The 19,632-nt window shown below is 33.4% G+C and overlaps 1 protein-coding gene across 1 annotated transcript in view; it reads right to left on the bottom strand.

Annotated features, from left to right (window-relative positions):
- Positions 1-1,979: 1,979 nt before the first annotated feature.
- The window catches only part of LOC125676198 (uncharacterized), a 186,765-nt gene continuing 169,112 nt past the window's right edge, over positions 1,980-19,632 (bottom strand). Inside the window, exons 9-11 of the mRNA XM_056159181.1 lie at positions 13,991-15,172; positions 13,859-13,880; positions 1,980-8,641 (exon numbers count right to left, since the gene is read on the bottom strand). Coding sequence (XP_056015156.1) covers positions 8,316-8,641; positions 13,859-13,880; positions 13,991-15,172 — 1,530 coding nt within the window. The 3' untranslated portion in view covers positions 1,980-8,315. The remainder of the gene's footprint in view (positions 8,642-13,858; positions 13,881-13,990; positions 15,173-19,632) is intronic.

Consider the following 19,632-nt stretch of genomic DNA (forward strand, 5'->3'; position numbering starts at 1 on the left):
ACACTGTGTCATGTTTGTAGTTTATTGGGAGTATGATATCTAATCACACTGTATCATGTTTGTAGTTTATTAGGAGTATGATATCTAATCACAGTGTGTCATGTGTGTAGTTTATTATTAGTATGATATCTAATCACAGTGTGTCATGTTTGTAGTTTATTGTTAGTATGATATCTAATTACACTGTGTCATGTTTGTAGTTTATTGTTAGTATGATATCTAATCACACTGTGTCATGTTTGTAGTTTCTTAGGAGTATGATATCTAATTACACTGTCATGTTTGTAATTTATTGAGAGTATGATATCTAATTACACTGTATCATGTTTGTAGTGTATTGGGAGTATGATATCTAATCACACTTTGTCATGTTTCTAGTTGATTGGGAGTGTGCTATCTAATGACAACGTGTCATGTTTGGAATTTGTTGAAAATGTCTGTGCTATTGAACACACTGTAGGAAATGAGATCGTGGTTTGGATGGAATGCTTCACTAGGAGGGGAGTACAACAGTACTTATGTCTGATAAATTGAAGGTGAAATTAAATATTTCAAAAATAATAAAGGAGAAGTTGAAAACATGTATATTTGATCTAACACAAGATATTTAATTCCAAAATAAAAAAAAATGTGTAAATCGCTATTACACCGATTGAGTACTCGTGATGCTGTCCAAAGTTCTGAGCAGTAATTTTCCAAGAAGGTTAACATTATTTCATACACTAGTGTATTGTTGATTTTTCTAGCTGCCTACTACTATAGCTGACAATGCGGGTTATGACAGCGCCCATATGATTTGTGAACTGAGGGCACTTTACACGACAGGAAACAACAATGGGATTGAGTAAGTGAAAACCAAGAAATACTTCCTTAGTCTGGATATTCAAAGATACTCTTCAATTTTGTTATATGTGTCAGTAATGTCTGTGTTAGATTGTATTTTTATTCCTTGTAGATGTTTTGCTATTTATTTCCCTATATCATGATATATTCTTTATTTTCTGTATTGAGATATGTGGTGATTTATTTCCTTGCCCCCATAAAAGAGTGTGCACATTGGTTTGCACCTGTTGGTCGATATGTCGGTCCGTCAACCATGTGTAGTCCGCTCAATGTCTTAAAAACCCTCTGCGTGACAGACGTAACACTAGTTATTCTGGTTCTTTTAAAGTGTAGATAACCCTTTTTGATTGAACTCCAAGGTGAAAGTGAACATAGTGAGATATTTTCTGATCAAAGGACAAGTTATTCCTGACACATGAATATATTGTCTGCTCAATATCTTGAGAACACTTTACTTGGCATACACAAAACTTGACAAACTTGTCACTGATACATCCTAAGGAGTAAATGACCCTATTGATTTTGAGATCATAAAGTCAGGTAATATTTTGTGGACCCTTTTCATGATAGACATCAAACTCAGTACATCGGTATGCCCTAAAGAATTAGTGGTCCACACTGGTAAAAATGTCTAATGACATCCCGACTCTCTTTTTTTTTAAATTTTTGAATCTGAGCTAATAAATGAACTCACTCTTGATATAAAGAAATACCGTTGATAATATATTGAACCCTTTGCCGTAGAGAAATTAAACTTAATATTGTGGTTGCCTTAACTAGTAGATAACTCATATTTTTCTCTATATTTAAAGACATTATCAATTTATGGTTGATTTTTTTTCAGTATTGCGACATGGGGGTGTACATGTTTTTAAAAGATGTCTTGTTTCTCTGAAGATCTTTATTGAATTGTATTATCTCTTGCGATCTTTCTTTAAATACCTTGTCTAGATATGGTTGATGAGGTATGGGAGATGGAGAAGCGTGGAATCACTGAATATTTCCAAATGAAGCGCCAAGTATTAATGAGTGCATCAGAGGCTGCAGTAATGATTTTACGTGTGGATTTTATAATAAAGTCAGGTTCAAGACCTCACCAAACAAACCACAGGTACCATTGAAAAAATAAGATAATGAATGATAATAAATTTATTAGTGACTTGCAAAACCTTGAATTATAAAACAAAATAAAAACATGAATATCAAATCAAGTATGTGAACCATTTTATACTGTAATAAAGTTTTGATTTTTCCTATTGTTTCGGCATCATATTCATTGCTCGAAGTAATAGATGGCCTGATGGTCTAGGTCCAATGGATTATGGATCTGGGCTATTGAATTTGAAATGTGTCCGTTCAGGATTTTATCATATATATATATATAAATATATATATATATATATATATATATATATATATATACATGGAATGGAACTTTTAAACTATTAATGGGCAAAAATCAAAACGCACCCGATTCCATTTTCCTTACGCTAATTGTAGCTAATTATAGCATATTTTTCAAATCCTGTTGGTTCTCAAAAGCATTGTTTGCTCACTTTATTTACATCTATTCTGAATGAATTTAATTAATATTTTAAAATATTCATTGTTCAGGATTGTTTAGAATTGTATTAATTCAAAGGTATTTAGAGAAGTTTATAGAAAATAGTGAATCTAATAACATTTTCATTGAAATACAAAACTTTGATGGTTCCCATGGTATTTTGAATGAAGGATGAAGAAAGAGGCCTTATAAAGAAAATATTTCACTGATATGAAATATGCAATTGAGGCAATCGTTTTCATTTCCACTGGTCGGAAGGGACATTAAAAGTTATCAATGAACCAGTAAAACTTTAGCTTAAATACTCAAGTGACCATTGAATAAATCATTTCGAGCCCTGTGTATTGATTGATCGACCATGACCACATGCTGTATTCCTACACTTTTACTTTTGTGATATCTCCAAAATTAACAATCTAATACGTGTTTATAAATCAATGAATTTATAAGATTTGTATAACATGAATTAACATGATGCTGCTAAAGTAAACTAATGTGGGCCTATTTCGACCATTTTAGAAAAACAAAATCATAATATATATCATAGATGACAAGAATTGTAACAAAGACTGCGAATCCGGGATTGTATATCTGCTATCGATATCGTTCTGACTAATACTCCATTTTCCCAAGCATACAATTGATCAAATAGTCACATTTACATATATGCTTGTGCCATGGACATCAACAGTTAAATTTCAAGGTCCATTTAGAATTCAAACCCCTTAACTGGGACTTCTACTGTTTCATTATGGCTTAATGATCTCATATCTATTAAAAGAAACTAACTTCTGAATATACAGGTAGCAGCTGGAATACCGATCAGGGTTTTAAAATGGCTTTCTTATAAGAATTTTTTCTTTCTTTGAACTTCAAATGCTTTGTCGAAATTTAATGTGTTTCTGGTCAAAATCACTCCGACGCAGTCGAAACTGACTTACAACTTGTCCAGTATTTGTGTTGATTCGGATCTTGTCCGTAGAAATCTAGAATCAAGTTTTGATTAGTCTTAGATCTCAATTCGTCATTAGGGATTATGTGGTGATAGGCAAAATAACACCCGGATTCGCAAGGGCCACTGAAGAAAAGTGGTAGACTTTTCATCAGTGTACCCTACAAGTAATCTTGTACTTTGAAAAACATAAAAATATTTCTTCTATGAAACATTTAGGTCATGCTTAAATATATGATATCCATTGAATATATATGTAAAACTTATACGGTACATATATATACATATATATATATAATGTCATAAATGAATGAAGAAATTGGCAAGAGTTATTAGATGATTTAAAAGAATAATATCCAAAGAGTTCACATAATAATCAATGATCAGTGCCTATTGCTATTATGTCGTCACAATGAACGTTTACTTTTCAACGGTACTATGAAACTGTGAAACATTCAATACAAACTGCCTGAAGAACCGTAAGACAAAAGTACTATGAGAGTTGATCGTTGAATATTATGTGATCATTTTAAATTGTATTCTTTTAATTTTATATATATATATATATATATATATATATATATATATATATATATATATATATATATTTGTATACATTGTCATATATTGATACAAAATTACAAAAAAATAAAAGGCACATTAAAAGATATCGAAGGTGGTATGCTGATATCATTGTCCAAGCATTGCTTTCTAAAGTAGCACATTAATATCTAAGAACATACATTGATATTCAAGATACATTGATATCTAAGGCTGTATATTAACATCTTATCCATACTCTGATATCTAATGTTGCATATTGATATCTAAGATCTTACATGGATATCCAAGAGCATACAATAATATATAAGATCAAACATTGATTTCTAAGGACGTGCATTGATATCAAAATTCGCACATTGATAGCGAATATCATGCATTGATATCTAAGATGACGCACTAATATCCAAGATGATACGTTTACTAAACACATTATTGTCTACGATAACACACTATTGTCTAAGATCATACGCTGCTATCAAATATCATACATTGATATCTTATATTATACATTGATATCGAAAGTAATATACTAACATCTAAGATGCTACATTTATATTTAAGATCATACATTGACATTTAAGGTGAAAACATAATACACTAATTTCTAAAATGACATTGATATATATAATCACACATTGATATCTAAGATCGTACGTTGATATGAAGGTTTAACATTAGAACATATGATAAACGCTCGGGCTTCTATCAGCATAATGCACTGATATAAGTAAAGGAAGTCAGGAATAGTTAAAGTCTGAGCAAGATATCAATTTTAAATCTTACGTTTTAAACATTTGAAAAAGAAATAATTGAGTGTATTTAATAAAGGATATATCATAAAGTACGATTATAAAGCAAGTTTGTACCGTTTTGACTTTTTTTCAACTACTCTGTCTTATAAAGGGAAGCTATCTTAACTTGCTTTTGTATTTATAACATGAGTAGAACTCACTTAACCATGTGCAATCTAAAGGAAGTTGATAGACATGGCGAAAAGGAAATAAGCTAAATATACATATAAAGAAAAACAGTGAAATTAAGACACATTCATTGTTGTACTTTACATATATACACCAGAGAAATCGATTATTGTGGAAAACAAATGTAAACAGTTCACAAACTATTTGGAGAAAAGAACGTTGAAATGGTAATGTTAGTAGTAGCATCTGCAGAACTTGTAATGTGATGTTTAATAATGATACATATGAATACAATGTGACACGAGAAAATAATGAGCTCAAATTAGAAGTTTTATTTTCCCCTGTAAAACATAAATTATCTATCATAAACATAGCATGGATAAACAGAACATTTATTTTAGAATTTTAAAAGGTAGACACGGTTGTGCTTTTATTTAATCTTTTAGACTTTGGGGTTGGGAGGGGCTTATTTTTTGGCACTACATACGGCGAGCGGAATGTTATTATGACAATTCCTTCACTTGCTTTTAAAAAAAGACATTGTGGCCCCGCGCTAAACTAAAGGAATGTAGTTAAATCTACAAGGTACGTTAAACCCTTCTCTCAACAATTTTTTTACTCTTATGCTTCCTATACAAGAATGATTTGCAAGGTTTTGTTTCATATATGCATATGCAAAACAATGAATTCAGATCATTATGTGCACAAACATGAATTTACACTACATGTTTATGTTTTGTCGTTTATTCTGTTGAATGCTGATGATTAATGAAATTGACACATTAGAATAGTGTGCGGATTAGAATAGGTCATCAATACCTCTGCTTGTCGCAATAGGCAACTAAATGGGTTGACCCTTCGGATGAAACCACTAATACCGAGGTTCCGTTTCACAGCAGGTGTGGCACGGTATTGATCCCTCCATGCTCAGAGGCCATAAGCGCCGAGCGTAGGCCTAAATCTCCATGCGAGTGAAATATTCTCGCGAGGGACGATAAACAATATTCAATAAATCAATCATTGGAATAGATTTGCAATATCTTGAAACTGAATCATGCTGACCCTGGAGAAGCACTGTAAGGTAAATTTACTGAATTTTCCTTTGTACTTTGTAGAAGAATTTCAGCTCATTTTATGAGTTTTATAGACTTGTCTGCATGTTTGAATTCCTCTAGCATATCTTTGATAATGCTATCTAAATGCATTTATTTCCAAGGGAAAGTTCAAAATTTGTGAATACAGACAGTTTGCATGGAGTCTACACATTTATATTTATACGTATCGAATAACATCCTCAGAGACGGTTCGGAAAAAAACAACACTTTTTATTTCATGTATTGTGTTCAATGCGAACAATTAAACAGTATTTAGCTTTTCTACAGTTTTAACGCACAAAAAAGCAAAGCCAGATTTGAGACGTGTGTTGGTGCCTATTGTTGTTTTTGTCTGCAAACATGTTGCAAGATTTTCAACAGGAGATGAAGAACTAAAAGAAAAACAAACAAAAAATAGAAGAAGAAGAAGGAAAAGAACTAAATTTGATGACACAACACGAATGCCCCCACCTGCAGTAAATTCAAATGTAGAAAATTCATCGAAGTATAGCATCGAATGTGGTATTCAAATTGTATGTTACACACATTCAACAACAATCCTTAATATGTTTAAGGTATTCCATGTATAATAAAAAGATAATGATTTAGATGAACATAGAAGTTTATTGTTAAATAATGATGAAAGTGAAGCAGATGAAATTCAATTGACTGGTAAATGATTAGAAGCTGACCTTTTTGCACTTAATTTTTTTTGGAAGAGTTGTCAGCCCTTTGTAAAAATAAGAAAAATTTAATTTTCTAAAAATGTGTGTGGTCAATAATTAATTTTATTTTTTCATATTTTCTATGTAACTTTCTACCAAGAGATTAGTATGAAAATATAATTATTTTTTTTAAAATATTGTAATAAAACATGCTTTTCCCATATACTTCAATGTTAAATTCTAGGTGAAATAAATCAAGGAGTAAGCAAAATTTTGAAAATTCCTATGGCATATTATTTTTATTTGATGGACCCTTCAAAATGATACCATGATTACAAATATTCCACCATCCATTTATTAGATATGAGATATGGTCATTATACATTGAATACCTTAATAGAAATAAAATCAATGCATCAATTGTTTTACGTTAAACGTCCCAATTTCATAAAACTCAACGAAGAGGAAGAAAACTCAAATTTGATCTGTAACTCATCAATACATATCTGCATGCAAAATATATGTTCACTGAAAGATGAAGATAACGAAGAGTGATCAATCTGATAACTCTCACAAGCAATACAAAATAGAGAGTTGGGCAAATACGGACCGCTGGGCACATCAGAGGTGAGATCAAGTGCCCAGGAGGAGTAAGCATCGCCTGTCGAACGGTCACAGCCGCAGTGATACTTACATCTTGATCAGGTAAGTGGGATTATCTGTAGTCGAAATCAGTGTGCCAAGAACGGTCGAATGATTCGAATGAAACATGTCAGACAGCAATTGACCCAATGGTAGGTTGTATTTGGCAAACTAGATTGTTATAACGACCATATAATTTTCGAAATGCTGATTTAAAGCAATTTTTGCACTGCTTTTTTATAGGAGTGTTAAAATTGTACGAACGTGTTTCACGTCTTTTGTTCGGCCAATATTGGCACACTGATTTTGACTACAGATAACTCCGTTTACCTGATCAGGATATAGGGCTCACGGCGAGTATGATCGGTCGACAAGGGATGCTTACTCCTCCTAGGCACCTGGTCCCACCTCGGAGGTGACCAGCGGTCCGTGTTTGCCCAACTTTCTGTTTTGTATTGCTTGTGGGAGTTATGAAATTGATCACTGTTCGTTATCCTCACCTTTCTTTTAAACAAATTTCAAATGATGACAATGATGATGGTGATAACTTTGTGACGTCCTCTTATTTCATTACACTAAGTGCTCTAAAAAGGAAAAATATACAGCATAGGGTGTATTTAACATGATTATTGATGACGCACACCTGTTTCAATGATAAACTTTGTTACGTTTGAACAAAAAAACCACTAGCCAACGTTAGGGACGATTGAATAAGACGCCAATATTTTGAAAGAGTTTTGAAGGTCAGCCAAAGCACACTATGTGATGCCAGTTTTGCAAAGTGTAATCCGAATGATTTAGTTATACACTGAACTGAAAGATGTGTTCGCCTGTGAAAACGTCAATCACACGTAACCTTACGTAACCTGACGTCAATCACACGTAACCTTACGTATCAACTGTTCATTTTGACACTCAGTAATCTACTACAAAAACGAATAACACATATCTAAGTATATACACTACATTGAAGATTAGAGTCATTACGGTCGATTGGATATTGAAATGATTAACATTCAACATATTTACATGGTAGTTTCACCTTCACAGGCTAGTATCTACTGTTTCAGTTCATTTACTTGATTTCAGAGCCTCCTTTGCTTGACTAAACACACTCCAGTCCACACTTGCACCAGTGTGTTTTTCTGCTTCCTGTAAGGATTTCTCCAAGTTCTCTAATGTTGCTGCATCACCAAGTTTGCGTTTCCATGTGACAAGGATGTTGTGTACCACAGTACTCGTGGACATGGGATTATCCATCTTCAATCTATCTATCTCCACTTGCGATAATCCCAAGCAGGTTGCAATCAATTCCATGCCATTTCCAATCACCTTGTTGAAGTTTAGCAAGTCACGTTCAGATAAAATTGTAGCGTCTGTGTCGTTGATGGATAAACCTGTAATTATTTAAGATATGACAATCGAATGCATATCCGGGTTAAACATTATTCAAAATGTAACTGGAATTAAACGTTTATTGCTACCATAGAGTAAAAAATTTAAATCAGGCTTTCAAAGCATCTCATTGCCACGTGTTGGATTTCCTTATATAAATCAGTTGATAGTGCATACACATTTTTGTATAATATTTGTAAATAGAAAATGATATAGCCATTATGTTTGTTGTTTTACGTTCTATTGGAAAACTGTTCTCTTATAAAATCGTAACCAACTATAGATATAAGTATCATGCATTGTGCAAAACTGCAGTACAACCACGTCCTGACAGATCTTTCTATCGTGCTTATGCCTAACGTGACACCGGCACTCCATTTATAGGCATACGAACAAGACCGATGGCCTTAATTTTTAATGCCGAATGTTTGCCAAATCAACTCTTCCTGTCTATGTTAAACGACCGCCGCGGTAGCCGAGAGGTTAGAGAGTTTGCCCCGCATGCGGAAGGCCCGGGGTTTCAATCCCGGCCGCGACACACCTAAGTCGTTAAAACAGGTAGTGACAGTTCCATCGCCAAACGCGTGAATGTCACGGGTCCTCGGAGGTGACCTTCAAACGGATGACCAGTATCAATGCCCAATGGCCGTAAGCGCCGAGCATAGGCCTAAATTTGAAGCCCTTCACCAGTCTTGGTGACGTATCCATATTAGTGAAAAATTCTCGAGTGAGACGTTAAGCAAGATACAATCAATCTATGTTAAACGTCTTAATTCCGACTCACGACCAACCTGGAGAATCGTACTAAGGTACCAAGGCGTGTAAAATGCGCCCTCTGCCACCAGCCTACAGTGCCTGCTAATGTGATAAAACCAAATGCTACAGAGAGAGAGAGAGAGAGAGAGAGAGAGAGAGAGAGAGACGCCATCTTCACAGTATTTGAGCAAATTATGTTGCACTTGGAGCAAAAATGAACATTCACATAGCACATTTTTGACATGTTGCCTAGAAAGTGCCATATGTATGCGTAAAAGAACCAAAATTATTTTATATAAGCATTCCTATAAAAAAAAGTTATGCCACGTCAAATTTTGGAAAAGAACCTGTGTTGCGGATACTACATTACACCTGTTACAACTAGTAATCTTATGTAGAGATAATGTGCAAACCCAAATTTCTTACTGGATTAGACTATGGACCAGAAAGAAGTAAATAAAAAAGAAAAATATTGTAGTTTTCTTGAAAACAAGAAAAAATTCATATAAATGTCCTACTAATTGTTTGCCCAATTTGTCTCCAATCTTTTAGGTTTATTTACATTTACAAATACTCATAAGACCTATATGATTATCATGTGAAAATGACATTGAATATTCCCGAATTCAAATAAATCTATCATAATATTCTGTATGTCTTCATTTCATTCTTCTTAAATTTTGAAAATACAGATACTTTTGTTGCAAACACTACAAGTTATCATACATTACATATCTAATATATTGTCATTTATTTTAAAATCAATGTTGATAAATGTTTCTTTCTTGATTCATTCATGTGCCATAGGATCAACTCTGGAAAATTAGATATCAAAAGTTGTAGAAATTGTTTTTTTTTTAAAGATGGGAATTACCATATAACATTGACCATTATTTTTTTCTTGTTATATATTGTTATGGAGTTTCAAATAATATTGATGGTGTCACAAATGTTCATTCTATTACACATGTTCTAAGGAATGATTTTATAGAGAAATATTCATAAATTAAAGAATATACTGAGGACTCTTATTTCTTTTCTCTCAGATTTTATATTGTTGCGGACACTACAAATTTGCTGAAGTATTTCTGATTGAATCCATATTTGATTTTGATGGAGTAAATTAAAAACCTTAAACTCTAACTTGTTTTCTATGTTAGTGAATGGTATAATATAATGGGATAAATTTTTTTTAAAAAGGGAGGGATGGGGGTCTAGAATGATACTTTAGGAAATAATACCTATATATCAATTATAAAGTGTATACAAGTTTGAAGTGTCATCTTTCAAACTAACCGGTTTTTTAAAAATCAAGTTATCCAACTTTATCATCAAAAGAACAGAATATTAGAGATGTTTGATTATACATTCACTTATTTCTGAAATATTGTAATGAAATAAAAGTGAAATGATAATTAATGCTGTTATGGACACTGCAAGTACTATAGATAAATTTATGAACAACTCTTTCCTTTATTTTTTTCAAATTCAAACAAACTCGAACTTGGAACTAAATGTTGATTGCAAAATAATGTTTAAACAGTACTAATTATCAAAGGAATGAAATAACTTGTTATTGGTACTGTTTGGGAATAGAATTGGCTCGGAAAGTATGACGCTAATTTTATCATTAGTTTCCCCAGGAGGAATCTACTTTCTGTACTTCGTGTGAACAGGAATTGTATTCAGATATCCAGCAGTACTTTGGAGGTGGGGGGGGGGGGGGGGGGGGGTTCAACCTCATCTTTCTCCTTGTCCACAACTATGATCTGAAAACTATGTTTGTCACAAATAACATTTCTTTCTCTGACCTTTTCGTTTTCATTTTTTTTCCTTCTTAAAGTTGTTCTCTTCTTTCAAATATTTTGTGTTCACCTTTACTTGCATTTCCTTTTCAATTTCAACTTTTTCTTTCTCTCAAGATTTTGTTCTGCCTGTATTTTTTTCATTCATGTAATCTCTTTTTTCCCGTTTTGTGGCAAGAAATTGGGGATTGTTTTTTACCCCTAGCTCTCTCTCTCTCTCCTTTTCCCTATTTTGTCTTTCTTTAGCTTCATTGTTTGTTTTTTTATTTCACACTATTTCTTCTATCCTCTCCCTCATTTTCATGAACCTCTCTGGGCTGCTCATCTTAGTGGCTCGATCATTGAAATCTTTTAATCTAAGACACTTAAGAAAATTGGAGTACATGTCATTACTGTAGTGTCCACAACATAGTTATATTGAAATATATTTAAATTTATCATTAAACAATTAACATCTTGACATATATTTGTGTAATTAGTTTCCACTTTTTCAGTTTGAAATATGTGAAAATTGACTTGAAATATGTAACTTTAGATTGACAATTGAAGGATTTTGAATATGTATACACTAGATGTTATGGGTGTAAATTCAGAGTTTGAACATATATTTTCACAATATTTTAATTCATTACATGTTTAAAGTAAATACTTGAATAGTTATAGTTATCATAAAGATAAATCATAATAGATTTTCCTGAAAATATCTGAAATCAAAAAGTTGTTGCGGACTCTAAAGGGTTGCGGACGCTACAAAACACAATGTATCTGTCAGAAAACTTAGCAATATACTGAGCTAGAGTCTGTTTCTTTGGTAGATACATTAGTAACTGTATTGCCTCTAACCAGTAAGAGTATAGAAGTATAAGTCATCAGGCATTCCAAAAAATACACATGTAGCAGACACTACAGAATCTTGGGACATTTTTATGTCAGTTAGAGAAAAATGCGTCATTTTTTCAAGTTTTGAATAATCCACTCAAACGTTTCTATAATGTTTCATTTAGTATTCAACTCAATTTTCAAAGCAAAACAAACGTTGAAATAATGAATTAACATGTAGTGTTTTTACTTGTAAGTTTAAACATTGGAATTTTATAAAATCGCATAACGTACAAGCATTTTCACATATCTAAACATTATTTCGTTAATATTTTTTGATTTACATTCAGTAAATTGCACGTAAAAGTGGAAACATTTCTCATTGATCTGGTTTCTATTACTAAGAGCCTCTTCTATAAATCTTTTTGAACAAAAACTGGAAAATAAAGCCATTTTTTAGATGCAACAGCATAGCACACAAAATACACAATTTTTTCAGTAGTACATCTTGAATATTTTTTAAATAGAATATGGGATTTTTATATATCATTGGATTTGTTAAAGGTACCATTTGGTCAATATTTGATCATATTTGTTATGGGTTTAATTATATATCTTGATGTAGGAAGCATTATAACATTAGCACGTACGAATTATCACCAATACTGTGAAAATAGAGAGAGAGAGAGAGAGAGAGAGAGAGAGAGAGAGAGAGAGAGAGAGGCAAAATATATTTAAGTTCCAACCGTAAAAAAATTCGAGTGTCATACTTTGAAATCATTTTTGAAAATAAAATTCCTTAAAAGTTGACAATAAATAGTCACGGCAAGTCTGAAATAATTCAAACCAGGGTAAAGGACACACACAGTATATTCAAATTGTTCCACCAAAAGCATGACACGTAATTATGTCTCAATATCATAACTCGGATAAGGGGTGTGTTTTAAAATACATCATGATTTACTTCATCTCTCTGAATGAAGTCATCTTTCCCTCAGTTCTAGCATTAACACTACCCTATACTCGTACAGGAAGTCATTATCATTGCACCTGCATAACATATATACTTCTAGCTATAGAAAACTATCAAATGTAATATTTTTATACACTACAATAATTTCAGTAGGTAAGTGACAGAAAGCTGCAATGAGTGTATATAAATCATTTTCCAAATTGACGTATTTCTAATAATTCAAATTTTGTTCTTTCAAATTCCTGCTAGAAATGAGATTCATAATTATAGCATGTCAGAACCGAGTATCAGTAACCTCGCTTATTAACGTGCTTCATGAAATTGGTATATCAAAAACAAATTGATAGTTATATGTTGTAGTTCATAGACTCACCTGCTAATTACAGGCAGTTAGTCTTAAACAGAATGTAGATGGGGACCATTCAGAGGTGAAAACCACAATTTTAGTTTAATGGGAATAATAATTACAGAATCCTATCAAAGCGAAAAACCATTTCAGAATTTTACCGAAGAGGATAATTGCAAAATTTTAGCTATGTGGGAATGAACTGAGCATTCAGAATCTTTGATAATGAAAATGCAATTTTAAACTTCATGAAAGGTAATATGAAAATAATAACGATTTCAGTTAGATTTCTATCTGCAATTCAATGAATGAATCTACAAATACCGGTAACCAATTGCTCTCATAACTGTTGTTTATTTGTGTACTTTATTTGAAAAACAAGTGATAAATTATAGGTGATTACAAGTAACGATTATACGATTATTTAATAACATGTTTATTTTCAGAAACAATCTCTCTGTAGCTACTATTTCGAAAGCTTAAATGATTATTGTTTCATAAAATTCTTGAATTTACTCACTTGCTTGGTTGTCCTGGACATCCTATTAAAAGAAACATTAGCATTATTAACTAAATAAATGTACAGGTATATAAATTAATCTAGGTGTTGTTAAATGATAAAATAGGAAACTTTAATTAAAAAACAAAATACCTCATTCCAATGAAATAGGAGATCTGATTCACTCAGGAAATGATGAGTATCCATTTCGTGTATTGGGCACGTTTGCTTGCCTTTCCCGTGGATTTCTTTCTCTTCAACAAAGCAGTCATCATGTTCACGAAACACTTCCTGTTTTGAACATTGATATCCTACAGTGTACATGATATTCTTGTGGAAGTTTTTGGTTAGACTATTCAATAATCTTTCAATGTCGTCACGGATTTCTAATGTGACAACTTTTGAGATTGGATTTCTGCTGCGCTGAAAAACCTGAAGTTGAATGGCATATCTATTCACAGCAAGTGCAACAGTGTGGCTCTTATAGACAAAACACGCCAGGTTTTTATACAAAGATAAGCGTTTGTCTTTCGGAAATCTCCAATATTGACTGGTCAGACAAGCAACAATCAGACGGAAATAAACGAAATATGGCAGAAAGGGAAATCGAAAGACCATTACTGATGTTTTGCTTTGAATGGATTGCAGATCGTTCTGTTGTTGGGTAGCAAAGGATCTCTTGTTCATGCAGGGAATGTAATGCGCCTGGGGACCAATAAAGATGAGACCAAGCCGTTCCATGTATTGTAATAACGTTGCTTTGTCACGGGGATCAATTTCAAAGTTCCGACTTTTCCAAATTTTGGTCAAGAGACTGTCGTCTAAATGACCGTTTTCATTAAACTCCAACCATTCGCGTGTGTTGTCGACAAAATCCCTGACATGGTTTGGATCGGTTATTATGTTCTTAAAGGAAGCAACAAACCACTGGATGTCAATAATGACAGTTTTGGCAAGAGAACTTTCGTTAAAGTGTAGTATAACGCCTATATCATGGTAGAATTTCAGGATATCGCTGATTTGTGTGTATTTCTCTCTGAGATTACCAAAACATTCCTTCGAAAATTCCCAAACCGATGTCAGTCTCTTTCTTTGTCCTCTGAGATCTCTGAGTACCATTTCAGATAATGCCCAGTCCACAGGAATGGACTCCTTCCATCTATCTTCTTTAGCAATTGAAGCCATGCACTTCTCTAGTTCAGAAAGAGAGTCTTCAAACGATACACCATCCGAATGAAAACCTAGAACGAAGCATCGTTCCCTGGCTAGGTGTGACTTCAGATGTTTGTCGTCCTGGAGGTAATCCAGTATGCTGTTGTAGAGGGCATTGGCATTCTAAAACCACAAAATATGAGTGCATAGTAAATCACATAATCTAAAATACTACATATGCTTATTATAGTGCATTATTCAACTGTTACAATATACTAGAGTTTAGAGAATAGGAATAAGAAAGGTAAAGATAACGAACAGTGATCAATCTCATAACTCATATATGCAATGTGAAATAAAACGTTGGACAAACAAGGACCCATGGATGTACCAGAGGTGGTGTCAGGTGCCTAGGAAAAGTGAACATACACATCGACCGCTTCACACCTGATGTGGGGACTATATCTTGATATGGTAAACGGAATTATCCGTAGTCATAACTAGTGTGCAAAGAACGACCTAACAATCGGTATGAAACACGTCAGACAACATTTGACCCAATGTTAGGTTGTATTGACAAACTATATTTTTATAATGAGCCTAAAATTTGCGAAACGCTGTTTGTCAGTAGCCTGCCTCAATTCAAATTCTTATTATACGGAGAATAAGCTTTTGCTAATCAGTTGAGGGATATAAACACCATATATGCAGGTGATAATGGAATGTTACTACATAAATGGACAGTTGACGATGCATAAATAATGACTTAGGGCAAATCACAAATTCTGAAACTCTACTCATACTTATCATAATGCCCTATTTAATTGTTACTAAATGTTTAGACAACTGTAGTACTAAAGACAACCTGGGTCCACCTGGGTCAGTACGTTACATAATTTGAAAAAAGGGTAAGATCCGCGCCGAAAACTTTTTATTACAAATTCCCATCCTATAAAGAAATAATGCACGCCACACATCGCGTGAGAGCTTGTAGTAGTTACACTATTTGCATTGCAGATTTTTTGGAAGGATTCGCTTTTTCCTTCCAGGAATAGAGACTATGAAAAACATGCGGGTACTAAGGGCTTTATCAGTCACCAAATATTATTCAAAAGTACAACTAGTCCTCAAGGCTATGGAATATAAAATCATTTCGCATTTCTAGTTGGTTTGTTGTATATTGTTTAACGTCCCACTCAAGAATCTTGCACTCATATGGAAACGTCACTATTGCCGGTGATACAATGCCATTCTAGGCCTTCACTCGGCCTCTATGGCCTTTTAGCAGGGGGATCCTTATTGTGTCACACCCACTTTGACGCGGGTCTCAGTTTTTGAGATCTCATCCGAATGACTGTTCCATTCAATCGCTTCTTAAGATGAGCATGGTTGTGCTGAGAACCTGAGGATCCTCACGGAATAGTAAATTAAATTCAAGTAGTATACAGCAGTATGGAAATTTAAAATAATATGTGTTCTTAAAACCTAAATGCCCCAGACATTATCCATCGTTATGAAATGATACAATAAAAGTTGAATATAGCAGAGTGATCAATCTTATAACTCTTATAAAGAATACAAAATTAAGAGTTAGACAAACACGGACCCTGGTCATACAATAGGTGAGATCAGGTGTCTAGAACTAGACATCTCCTGTTGATCGGTCACATCTGCCGTGAACCCTTCATATTGATCAGGTAAACGAAGTAGTCAGTAGTCAAAATCAGTGTGTCAAGAACGGCCTAAGTATTGGTATGAAAAATCTCTGAAAACATTTGACCCAATTTCAGATTTAATTGGGAAACTAGATCATTAAAACGATCATAGAATTTACAAAATGCTGACTTTAAATAAGATTTTTGAAACACCTGTAACATCAACTTGTTCGAAATGTTTCACTCATTTTCGATGAATGTTAAAAGTTAGGTTAATCATATTCACCAGAGTTCCAGTAATGCTTTAATTCCAAACTTTACCACAATAAGACAGTTTACTATATTTTGACATACTGAAAAGTAGTTACCAAGCTTTTATTGGAGTTTATTAGTACTTACTTACGCGTGATATAACATTCCACTCATACCTGTATATACACTATCTATAGTTCGGTATTTTCACACCCATAGAGCCCATCCCATCATATAAGGAACCAGGGAATGTCAAAAGTATTTCTTTAACATTTCAAAATTAATAAAGAATGTATAATGAATTATTGAGCGATGTTTGTTTTGACGTTGTCGAAATTTTAGAATTCAGAAAAGATAGCAATAGTTAGGAAATAAGGGATTTCTAAGGAAAATAATACACGCCAAATGGTGGATTCAATCTCCTATATGAAAAAAAAACCTTCTGTAAAGAGGTAACGGACACCTTTAGTCTAGCAGCAGGCCCCACTCTTTGGCTGGGGTATAAAAAACCCGAAGTACAACATTTGTCCTCATAGATGCTATCTTTCTTTGGTATATCTAGATAATGGAAATCCATGATGACATTGCGGGAAACCGGTGCAATTTAGAATATTTACGTTTTTGTAAACATACCCCACCAAAATTGAAATTTTCATTTATGGCCCATAGCGTATATGTTGACAGTTAAATGAAAATATATTATTTCGTAATGTTAAGGAGTATAAATGAAAAGAAATATTTTTGTACATTTATTTAGTACCTTTACTTTGTACTTTTTAAAATAAAATGTGAATAATACTGTAAAAATTGACCCTCGTTTTGGAATTTACAATTTATAAAAATGCCTTTAAACAACAAATTCTTGGGATCCGGGTTAGAATAGGTCCGAATAGGTCCTCAGTACCTCTTCCTTGTTGTAGAAGGCGACTAAATGGGGCGGTCCTTCGGATGAGACCGCAACAACAGAGGTCCCGTGTCACAGCAGGTGTGGCACGATAAAGATCCCTCCCTGCTCAAAGGCCAAAGGTGCCGAGCATAGGCCTAAATTTTCCAGTCCTTCACCGGCAGTGGTGACGTATCCATGTGAGTGAAATATTCTCGAGAGGGACGTTAAATGATATTCAATCAATCAACTACAAGCTATCATATCATTAGAGATTTATTGCTTTTGAATTAATCCAGATCACTATTAACCACCCCTCCCCTCAAATCACAAAAAATCACTAAAATATTACTTTTTTCAAATGAATAATCATATTCGCAAATACCATATCAACAAATTACAATATCATTAGATTATTTGATAAAATCGTGCAAAATTAATCTTAATTATTGAAACCTTGCACTAAAGTTAACGATGTTCAGTTTACGTAGTATTATTTATTTATTTACATTTGCAATTCGTAAGGTAGTTACCGTTTCTTCTCAGGAAAGTATAATGCTGATGTATAGTTTTTGAGTCCTATTTAACGTAATTCACTTAAACCTTTATAATATCCATCATGTAGTTGAATATCACGTGACACTTTAATTTTGGAAAACAGCAAGAAGCCCCACTTGTGAACAAAAGTTCAATTTCATGCGGGTAATCAGCTGAATTTTTATTGATATACTCAGAAATAAATAAAAATCCTTAACATGGAAGGTGTTGAGAGGAAATGCATACTCAAACTAAACATGCTATAATTTATCAACATATCATCAGTCATCAGCGACTTACCGGGGTTGTCCTCATTCCCATGTATATCATACCGCTAATATAAAAGACAGAAATTGCTCCCCGCACTTTTCAAATGCATAAATATATCTAGATTATATTTCAAAAAAATTCAGATTGGTTTTTTTTTTCCATAGCAGATGAACCTGAACGTTGCCACTGTTTCTGTAGTATGGTATTATTTATGTATATGAGGGAATTTTTAAACGCATCAGTCATTCAGATTAGGGGCGATTTCAAGGTCACAATATGATATGAATATCACATTCGTGTATACTATATATCAAAAATGGATAATGATTTGATATCATAAAGCAAAAATATATACATAACCATTTTACAAGAAATGTTTTTACGCATACAGCTTATCACTTGATAACTATTAAATAACGACAAAATATTATGACACGTTCCCCTCGATACAACTATCAGAACATGTACGCTGTGACGTACTTTTTCAGTGTGACGTCATATGATGCGAAGTGCACAGAGGTACATTTATAACAGCACTGTGATTTTTCTCGGATAGCCTTCATTCAGCTGCGAGATGTATCTAAATTATATTCCCTGTTTGAAGCATGCAGACAAAGATTTGATTATTTGGGTAGATTTATCCTTGAACATGAAAAGATCTTGTTTCAGGTGAAGTTACTTTTCGGTATCATAGAAACTGTAGAGCAACTCACTGCAGCAAAACGGACGTACACAGAGCTATTAACAAACGGGGATCTTCGCTTGAAAGTGGTAATTGTGCCAGTAGTAGTGAATGTGGTGGTTGAGCTTGTAGTGATGTGCAAATCATTACAAGATACAGCCTTTGATTGGAGAGGTTGTTGTTTCAGATGTGGAGAAAGCTGTCATCCCAAGCGTCGGTGTGAATGGTCTATGGCGGAGTCAAGTGTTGAATGTGAATCAAAGGATGCCACGTTCACAAGAATACTACAGGCTACATATGACAAAAAGTGATGTTGCAATGATAAGAAGGTTAAATGGTGATTTGGTAGCCATTGAGACAAAAT

This window comes from Ostrea edulis, chromosome 3 (assembly GCF_947568905.1).
Source record: "Ostrea edulis chromosome 3, xbOstEdul1.1, whole genome shotgun sequence".
NCBI lineage: Eukaryota > Metazoa > Mollusca > Bivalvia > Ostreida > Ostreidae > Ostrea > Ostrea edulis.